The following is a 9533-nucleotide window of genomic DNA, read 5'->3' on the forward strand; positions in this document are numbered from 1 at the left end:
CCCACCCGCGCCCCCGCCGCGCGCCGGCGGCCCCGCCGCCGGCCGCGTCGTCCGCGGCGGCGGCGCCGGCACCCGGGGACAACCCTCAAGGCGACACGCTGACTCAGCAGGCGATGGCGTCGACCGATTTCACGCACATCAAAATTCTGGATTCAGGCATGGTCTTCAATTGGCTTCGCCAGTACATGCCATTCGCGCAGCTGAGCCCAGAGGCGGTGCAAGAGATTGCAGAGGTGAGGCGGCTGCCGGGGCCGCAAAATGCAGCCCCCGGTCCGTGCTGCCTTTTCATGCCATCAGCGGGAGACGACCCCAGCATGTCGACTCCTTGCTTACATCCCATCATACATCCACGGATTTTGCCCACCGCACACACCGTGCCCGCTGCTTTGCTGACGTCAGCTGATGGAGGTTGAGGTGGTACCTGAGGGGAAGCTGCTGCAGCGCCAGGGCAGGCAGCCAGAGGCCTTCATCGTGGTTAGGCAGGGCGTGGTCAGGGTGCAGGACCAGACCACCACGGCGCCCGGTGAGAAGCTGCGCAGCAGCTGCACTCCCCGGGCTAGCTGCAGCGCGCGAGCGCCGTTGTTGCGTGAAGCTGGCGACTGTTGAGGACCGGGGATCAGTGAGATGTGGGCGAGGCGACGGCTGAGCCACGCCAAAGCCGACGCAGCGGCAGGCGGCAGCGGGCGCCCCCGCACCGCCGCCCGCGCCAGCAAGGCTGCGTGCGGGTGCGCGCCTCACAGATCAACCGTCACTCTGCTGACCCGGGCCCCACCCACCCTCGGATTTCCCCCGATATAGACGGCTCATCCGCGTCCATCGAGGCCGGCCCCGGCACACTCTTCAACTTGGTGAGCCGGCTGGCTGCTGCCGCTGCACCCATCCCGTGCCTTGTGCCCTGACTCTTGGCCCCCTCCCAACCCCCACAGCCCTGTACGGTCATTTGCCACCGGACCGGCGCCAACTCCCATAGCGGACCCCAAAACACCCAGAATCCCCATCACTGGCCCCGAGACTGGGCCCCACACTGGCCCCCATGGTGGCGCCCACACTGGCCCCACACCCTGCAGTCACCACCCTGTAAATGCCTCACCCCTTTGAACCAGCTGCACCCCCCTTGCTCGCCCTGCGCGCCCTGCAATGACCGCAGTCCGAGCTGATCCTCGGACTGGGGGCCTCCGCCACAGTCCGCACTGCAACGCCTGCGACGCTGTGGGTGGTGCCCGCTGAGGGGCTGAGGGACCTGGCGGCAAAAAGGCCAGACCTGCTGCTGGAGGTGAGGGGCCGCTTTTTTCATGAGTTCCTCTAAACAGGAGGGTTTTTGGAAACGTTGGTCGACACAATCAGGGTTTTGCCAGGGGGCTGATTTAGGGTCCAGCCCCTTGATTGCGGGGTCGCTCGTTGCGCATGCTGCTGTGCGTGTTGGTTGGCGGAGCGCGTCGCTGCACGGAGATACAAGGAAGACACGCTGACGCCTGGCGCTTGGGATGGGGGGGGGGATGGGCGAAGGCGGCCGCATGCTGGCGGATCGTTTAGGCTCCGCAGACTTGCAGAGGGGGCGTACATCAGCGGCGACAACCGCAGCATGCATGTTTGCGCACACCGATGCTCTCCCCCTTCTCCCAGACACTCAAACGCCGCAACCGGATACAAATCCACGCTCCCAGGTCGGCCTTCGCCTGAGTCAAGAGATGACGGGGCGGGTCAACGCGATGACGGCGGAGCGACAGGTGGCGGGAAGGCGGGGGGGCGCCTGCGCGTTGGCGCCGCGCAGCGCGTACAGCCAGACCTTGGAACCTGATAGACAAACGTGCACGGCGCACTCCTGCCGTGCCAGGACCCGCGGCCGACGCCTCTGCGCCGCGGCCCGCTCTGGCGCCGGGCGCAGGCATGCAACCGCTTGTCAGACATGCGGAAACCTCGGCCGCCTTTCGGCGCCTCGAAACGCAGGAGGAGGAGCGGCGGCAGCGCGCGCTGGCGCCGTACGTGGTCGCTGCGCCTAAGCGCGGCGTCATCGGGCGCAGCAAGTACGCTGAGCGGCTCCGCAAGCAGGTGCGGTGTGACGTCACACCCCCCACGGTGTGACTTCACCCCCTGCTGCGTCCAAAACTCTCTTGCTTGTCAGGCGCGGCGCCGCGCCGCGGCGCCACGCACGCCGTGGCTCAAGAACGCCGCGGGCTTAGTCCCGGCTTTCAAGTCAGCGGGCGGGCTTGCCACGGCCCTCAAGCCTCGGCCAGCTCGTTGCTTGGCTTCAGAGGACGCACCCCTGCGCCCCGCGATTTGTGCATTCGCGCCGCGCCGGCCTTTGAAGCTCACGCCGCGCCCTCCGCGGGGCCCGCCCTGCCGCGGGGCGCCGCTACCTTGATCTACACACTGGACGAAATACTTCCTGAACTCTTGGTTTGAACGCTCCCTCTGAAAGTTCATGATTTGAATCCTGGGCCCTGCGGTGCCGCAGATTGTCGTTGCATCGCGCGACCCCACGCGGCGCGCCGTCCTGGTGTTTGGAGAGCCTGGCCTGCAAAAGGAGACGTTCGCATCCCTCATCCACTTTGGCAGCAAGGCGCGCACGGGGCCGCTGGTACAGGTGCGGATGCGCGGCGCCTGCGTGCACGAGGCTGGCATCGGCCTCAAGCATAGCCCCTCTGCTCTGTGGTCTTTTGCGGGCGGCGGGCGGCTGCCATGGGGGCTTATGAATGGGGGTCTGCGACATCAGTGGCGCATGCGGCTTCGAGTGCCGGCCGCGCTGCGGTTTAGCACTGCTGACGCTTGCTACTGTGTGCGCCCTGCTGTTTGTGCCCTCCTCTTGGTCCACTGGGTGGTGCAACCAGGGGGCTCAGCTTGAAACGGTGATGAGATCATGGGGTATTGGTGCTCTTTTTGAGGTCAAGGAGAACCCTGATTTCACATGGAGCCCCAACCGACCATCCCTGGTCTCACGATGTCTTTTGCCCCTCGCACACCAAGCCATGGCTTCAAACCCACACCCACGAACGTACACACGCAACCACATACAGCTCCTCATGCACACACGGGTTTGGGTGTGGGTGCACGTGCAGACACAAACACGTTCAAATGTGTGCAAGTGTTGCGCAAAAACAAAGATCATACACACACGCTCACACTCGCGCGCAAGAGCTTACATCTTAGCACACATCAACACACATGCACACCCATCCCCCTCCCACACACACGCGCACCCACAAGTACACGTACGTGCACCCGCACACGATTCATTTCATCAGATCGACTGTGCCAGCAAGCAAGGGGAGTCGCTGTTGGCGGAGCTGTTCGGGCGCGGCAGCAAGGAGGGGCTGCTGTACTGGGTCGGGGATGGCGCTGTCATGCTCAAGAACATACACAAGGTGCGAGCAGGAGAGGATGCAATACCTTTGTGTGAGTCCATCTAGGTGTCCAGTGCGTGTGCGTGTGTGTGTGCGTGTGTGTGCGTGTGTGTGTGGGTGGGTGGGTGGGTGTGTGCGTGTGCGTGTATTTTTGTGTACGCGTGTGAGTGTGTGTGTGTGTGTGTGTTTGTGTACGCGTGTGTGTGCGTGCGTGTGTGTGTGTGTGTGTAGGTGCGTGTGTGTGCACGTGCGCATGCGGGGGGAGGCAGGGGGTGGATGGTGCAGGTGTGCATGCAAGCGCATTGTGGGCTTTCTCAAACACCTCTTCTAGTTTACAGCCCAGGTATGTGCTTTATTCAGGAGAATGATCCAATCAGGATTGTGCGAGCGCAACCGCAAGGTGAGGCTCCAACCACCCGCGCCCTCCCCGCTGTCGTATTCCCGCACGCAATCCCCCTCTCCAGGCTGCCCCCAGCATCCTGTTTCAGATCAGCCTGCTGCTGCAGGAGGGCACCTACCAGCCGCTGCCCTCCAACTGGGTCGGAAACAAGTTCAGCAGGTGGGCGGTTGCCCCCCTAACTTCCATGCTTTGGTCCTTCCTGAAGCTCCACCATGACTCACTCGTCCAATTAAATGCGACCTCACAGTATATGCGCGTTTCTGCGCGCATACACGCACACACATTGTGTTTCTCCCTCACCTCTTGATTTTATCTCTCCCTATCTCTCTGACACACACTCGCCCTCACGCATATACAATCTGTCGCAGCCTGGACCTGCCGCGGCCGCCGCAGAAGAACACCGCGCGCATCCTGCTGACCGCGTCGCAGCGAGTGCCGGCGCTGGACCAGCTGGTGACGACCATTGCGGTGCCGCCCCTGCGCGTTCGGCCGGCGGACATCCTGGACCTTCAGCGGTGGGTGTGGATGCGAATATGTGTGTGTGTGAGTGCGTGCGTGTGTGTTTTTGTGTGCGTGTGGGATGGTGTATGTAGTGTCTGCACATGTGTGTGTGTACGTGTGTGAGTGTGCGTGCGTGCGTGTGTGTGCGTGTGTGTGTGTGTGTGTGTGCGTGTGTGTGTGTGTGTGTGCGTGTGCGCACGTGGTGTGTGCGCGCGCGGGCCCGTGCCTCAGATGGACGGGGACCAGCGCTTGAGCCAATCTTTGCCACTGCCTCTGACCCCACACCCTGCCTGCCATCCTCGCACTCATGTCACAGTGCAACCCCCACCTGAAGCTGCCAGCTCAAGTCAACCCGTTCACTTGCTTGCAACCAATCCGTCTGCCGCGGCAGGTGGTACCTAAAGGACATCGCCCGCACCACGGGCGCCCAGCTCACGCTCACACCAGAGGCGGAGCGGCAGCTACAGGCATGCGGGCAATTTGCTTGGCCAGGGCGTCCCCTGCCCTTGCTTTTTGCGTCGCGCCGCACATCTTCCATCACCCCGCTTCCCGCGAAAACGGGCTGCTCCAAGGTTACCGGTAGCATTTGAGAGGTTCCAACAGTGTTCTCCCATCACTTTCGCAATCAGCTGTCGATGCACTGAAAAGGGAGTCTAATCGCCATTTGCTCCCATGTTCCCCCCCTCAAACGTGCTCAGGCGTACGCGTTCCCAGGAAATACGGAAGAGCTGTTTGGCCTCGTGGCCCGCGCAGCCACCCAGTCCATCGCCGGCGACGCCAGCACTGCCGGCGCCAAGCCCGCTGGCGGCGACGTCGCCGGCAAGGCGGGCGCTGGCACGGGGTCGGTGTCGGCACAGCCGGGGCCGATCCAGTTGGACAAGGACGTCTTTTGGGTAGCGGCCAAGAGCGCCGACAGGTTGGTGGGCTGCGGGGCTGATATTTCTGCCTGATGGGGTCTCAGTCAGGCGTTCATGGTGGGTCCGAGGCCGCCATGCCAGCAGGCGGCCGACGAGGGCGGTCCTTGCCCATACCCCCGCCAAGAGTCCCCGGCACCGCACTGCTTTTTGCGTTTCGCCGCTGCCGCGCTGCTTCGCGGGACCCCCTGTCATGCCCAAGTGCCCAAGTGCCCAAGTGCACCTGACCGCCTCCTCCCTTCCAATCACCGCCTCACACGCACCAGCGACAGCCCCACGTGCGCAAAGTGCTCTGCTCTTGCCTCCCACATGCACGAGACCTCTCCCATGCACCCCCCTCCCTTCCCTTTTGCAACCTCCCCTTCACCGCTCGACAAACAGTCAGCAGCTGCCCCATGACCGCCCAATGTCCGCCCCTGAACTCCCCGTAACCGCCCGGTCGTGCCGCGCCGTCGTCGTCGCACGCAACTGCGGCCCCTCTGCCCCCCCCCCCGCCCCCCCCAGGTTCAAGGTCAATCTGCTGAGCTCGCTGCCCCTGGCGCGCGGCTTCCTGCGGGGCGACTTCTTCCCAGAGGGCCTGAACCACGGCTTCACCAAATACGCGTTCGCGGTGGTGAGCACCTAGGGGTGCGTTTTTCGACTGAGTATAGGGAGCGTGAAGTGTCAATGCCAGGCAAGGCGTCGGGTTTAGAGTTGGCCTGCACTCCCGTCTGTGATGTTGGTTGGGGCCCGGCGCGCCGCTCGTGGGTCTTTCGGGAGTGCAAAGGAGAATCATATGTAGGTGGGGAGGGGTTGAGGGCCCGCCCCCTCCCCGGGCTGCCGCTCGTCCTGGTGTGCGCCGGCCGGCGGCGTCAGAGGGCAGGGAGCGCGGGCCAGAGGCCTCCGCTGCCACCGCAGGACACCCCTTGCCTAGGCAAGAACCGCGCGTGGCCTCGGAGGTCGTTCACACTGCCTCGGGCGCAACGGCCGTCGTCGGCTTGGGTTGCCGTCGCTCATGCACTCCCCTCCACCTCTCTCCCCCCTCTCTCCCCCGACCCCACCCCATGAAACCCGTTGCATCCCATCAAACCATCCTCTCTATACTTGTCAGATCGTGATCGCGCTGTTTGTGGGCCCCCAGGACCGCGAGCACAACGTCTTCCTCAACTTCTTCTGGGACTGGTGGTGCGCGGCAAGGTCTGACCCTGATCTGATATGACGCATGTTTGACATGATTTGACCTCCTGCGCCGTCGCATCACCCCGCACTGGGTCAAGAGAGTCAAAAGAGAGAGAGGAAATCCAGTCCCAGCGCCTTGAACGTGTCAACAGACACACACACTCCGCGCCGCGACTGGGGGCCTGGTTGCAACGTCCTTGTGCGCCCGGCATTCACCTGTTCCATGCGTGCCCGCGCCCCCGCGGCCGCAGGTGGCCGGGCGTGTTCCTGGTGTACCCCTTTTTCGGGCGCGTGTGGTGCGCCGTCTGCCCCTTCATGATCTGTGAGTGGGGGGGGGGGTGGCTGTGCTGTTCGGGTGGGGCAGATCAGCAGAAGGTGGGGGCCACTGGCACAGGGCCGGCCCGGGGACCCCCGCGTTCGGCAAGGTTGCGGCGCAAACAGTTTGGCGGCCGAGCGGACCCAGGGGTGCGTGGCTGGGGTCAGGCGCATCTGGGCCGGTTGCACCGGGTCATTTGCGGCGCACACCCACACGCATCCAACCTGGAGCATCCGCCCCCCCAGGCGCCGGTTGCCGACGCCCCGAGGCGTTGAACCAGCTATGCTTCCACCCAACCCACCCCTCCTGCCAACTGAAATTCGCAAACCAAACAAACCATCCACCTATCAAAACACCCCCAGACGGCGAGATCGTGCAGCGCTGGCGCGAGTCCCAGGGGGCGCAGCTGCTGAAGTGGCCGCGCGACGAGATGGAGAAGTGGGGCGGGTGGTTCCTGTGGGGCCTTTTTGCCGCCATCCTGATCTGGTGAGATCTCGGTTGTACCCGCAAACGCCAACAGGCTGCGCGCGGGCCGTGATTCGAATTATTTGGGCTTGAGCGTTGGGGGGCAGGCGCTGGTGCTTGTCAGTCCCAGCCATGCAGCTGCTTTGTGTCTGCCCTCAGATCGTCCTTGCACAGCTACCACGACGCGCTCGGCTGCGCCTTCGCAGGGCGTCAAACCACACAAGTTTACTTGATCGCACACAATGCACTCACGCACACACACGCGCGCGCGCGCACGCGCATGCGCGCGCACACACACACACACACACACACACACACACACACACACACACACACACACACATGAACGCACACACACATGAACGCACACACACATGCGCGCGGACTGCCGCGAGCCCGACACCTGACAAAAGAACCCCTACCTCCAACCCCACCCCCCAAGGGAGGAGGTATGGGACCTGCCGCAAAACGCCGCCCTGAGCAGCTGCCTGCTGCTACTAATCACCCTGGGGGCCATGGTGGGGTCCTACTTCTTTGAGAGGCGCATCTGGTGCAGGTGCGTGAGTTTGCGTGCCTGTATGTGTGTGTGTATGTGTGTGTGTGTGTGTGTGTGTGTGTGTGTGTGTGTGTGTGTGTGTGTTTGTGTGTGTGTTTGAGTGTGCGTGTGTGTGTGCGCGCGTGTCTGTGTGTGTCTGTGTTTGTCGCTGTGTGTATATACAAGTGTACGCGTGCGTCTGTGTGCGTGTTTTCGCACATGTGCGCAGCGTGCCTGCATGCACTCTACACGCTTGATTGCAAGAGTGTGAGTGGTTAGGATGTGTGGGTGTACGCCGCCCCAATCGGGCGGCGGCCTTGCCGTGCTGCAAGCCGTTGTTGAAGCGCATCCAATGGGCCACCTGACTTTTTCTCCTGCACCCCACCCCTTGCCGCTTGACTCATCGTTTGACTCATATCTGTCATGCAATGCCACAACCGTCAGGTACCTCTGCCCTGTTGGCGGCATGAACGTGAGCGGGGTAGGGGTGGCAGTCACAGCCCCCCAAGCCTTCCCTCCCTCCTCAAACCCCGCTTCAACACCGACCACAATACCCCGTGCATTGCTATGCGTTACTCATCGTGCCATGCACGAAAGACTCCAAGGACCAAACCCCCATGCTGTCCGCATGCTGCAAATTCAGCGTCTCCTCTTCCCTTCAAGATCTGCTGACCGCACCCGCGACTTGGCACCTCTCAAAACCTCCCAGGGGCTGTTTGCGAAGCTGAGCATGACGGAGCTGAGGGCGCGCCAGGGCGTGTGCAGCGGCACCTGCAACACCTATCACTGCTATAAGGCGCGCCGGGGGCCTGGGGCGTTGGGGGCGGAGGGGCTGATTGGTTGTGGGGAGTGGGCATTGATGGATCTAGGTACTGTGGGGTTTGGAGTTCGAGGGTTTTCAGGACATGCAGGGGTTTTGAGACTGAGGCATATCATACATCGAGGAACATTCAACAGTGAGGGGCTTACAGGCTTACATTTTTGAAGTCCAGGAGGTGCTGGGCTTTGGGGTGTGGGGTTCAACGGTGTTGCCAATCTTGACTGAGCCAAGTGCGCTGACTGCGCGACGTGAGTGCTCAAGGCACCGTTACCGCACGGCCTGCACAGGCTCGTAAACTCTTGTCGTTCACATCTACACCCTACTTGGAAATCAATAAATCCGCGGTGCAGGGCGGCCCAGAGGAGGGGGAGGGCCAGGACACCGGCGGCTGCCCTGTGTACAGCCACCCGGCGCAGCTGACGGACAACCGCAACTGCGTCCTCTGCATGACGTGCCTCAAGGCGAGGCTGAGGGGGCAGCATGAGGGGGCCGGGGGAAGGGTTTTATGGGAGGGAGGGGCGGGAAGAGAAGGAAGGAAGGGCCCGCTCGCGGGTGTGGGCAGTGGACAGCGAGTCATGTGGGGCACGCACCCATGGCTGAGCAGGGGCGACTCCTGGCGAAGGCGCGCCCCCCGTTGTGTTCCCCGCCTCCGCCTTGCACGGCAGGCATGCGCGGGCGGCGCGGTGCAGCTCGGGTTGGCTTTGGAGCGTCCTTCACAAAGCCTGCTCAGCACCCCGTCCTTCTCACTCGAATTCGCGTGAATATCAACACAACACAATACGATTGCATCCTATGCAGGCCTGCCCCCACCGCAGCATCGAGATCCGCCTGCGGCCGCCAGGCATCGACCTGTAAGCACACCCTCCATCTCCATTGCCAAGTGCCGCCGGCCGCGCCTGCGCCGCCCCGCTGCCTCCTGTCGCAGCTTGCCAATTGCTCGACCACGGCTGCTTTCTCAACTCGATCCTCTGTCTCAACGCGTTCTTGGATGATCTTTCTGGCCTGCTTTCCGCCCACTTACCCTTTGGCACCCCTTTTTGCCTCCACCCCATCCTCGGCCCCCACCATCCCACCCTCCACCAC

At 63.1% G+C, this 9533-nt stretch overlaps 1 protein-coding gene across 1 annotated transcript; it reads left to right on the top strand.

The window, feature by feature from the left end:
- Positions 1-402: 402 nt before the first annotated feature.
- MNEG_10516 (nitrogen assimilation regulatory protein) lies at positions 403-7120 on the top strand (the record flags this gene model as incomplete). The annotated part of the gene is made up of 14 exons (XM_014041012.1): positions 403-523; positions 799-848; positions 1148-1273; positions 1665-1727; positions 1948-2049; positions 2456-2584; positions 3243-3362; positions 3806-3900; positions 4110-4284; positions 4941-5158; positions 5661-5769; positions 6247-6332; positions 6566-6636; positions 6993-7120. The coding sequence occupies 14 exons, from the start codon at positions 403-405 to the stop codon at positions 7118-7120; spliced, it is 1593 nt and encodes a 530-aa protein (XP_013896466.1).
- Positions 7121-9533: the final 2413 nt, after the last annotated feature.

Source organism: Monoraphidium neglectum (genome assembly GCF_000611645.1).
Source record: "Monoraphidium neglectum strain SAG 48.87 unplaced genomic scaffold scaffold02349, whole genome shotgun sequence".
Classification (NCBI taxonomy): Eukaryota; Viridiplantae; Chlorophyta; class Chlorophyceae; order Sphaeropleales; family Selenastraceae; genus Monoraphidium; species Monoraphidium neglectum.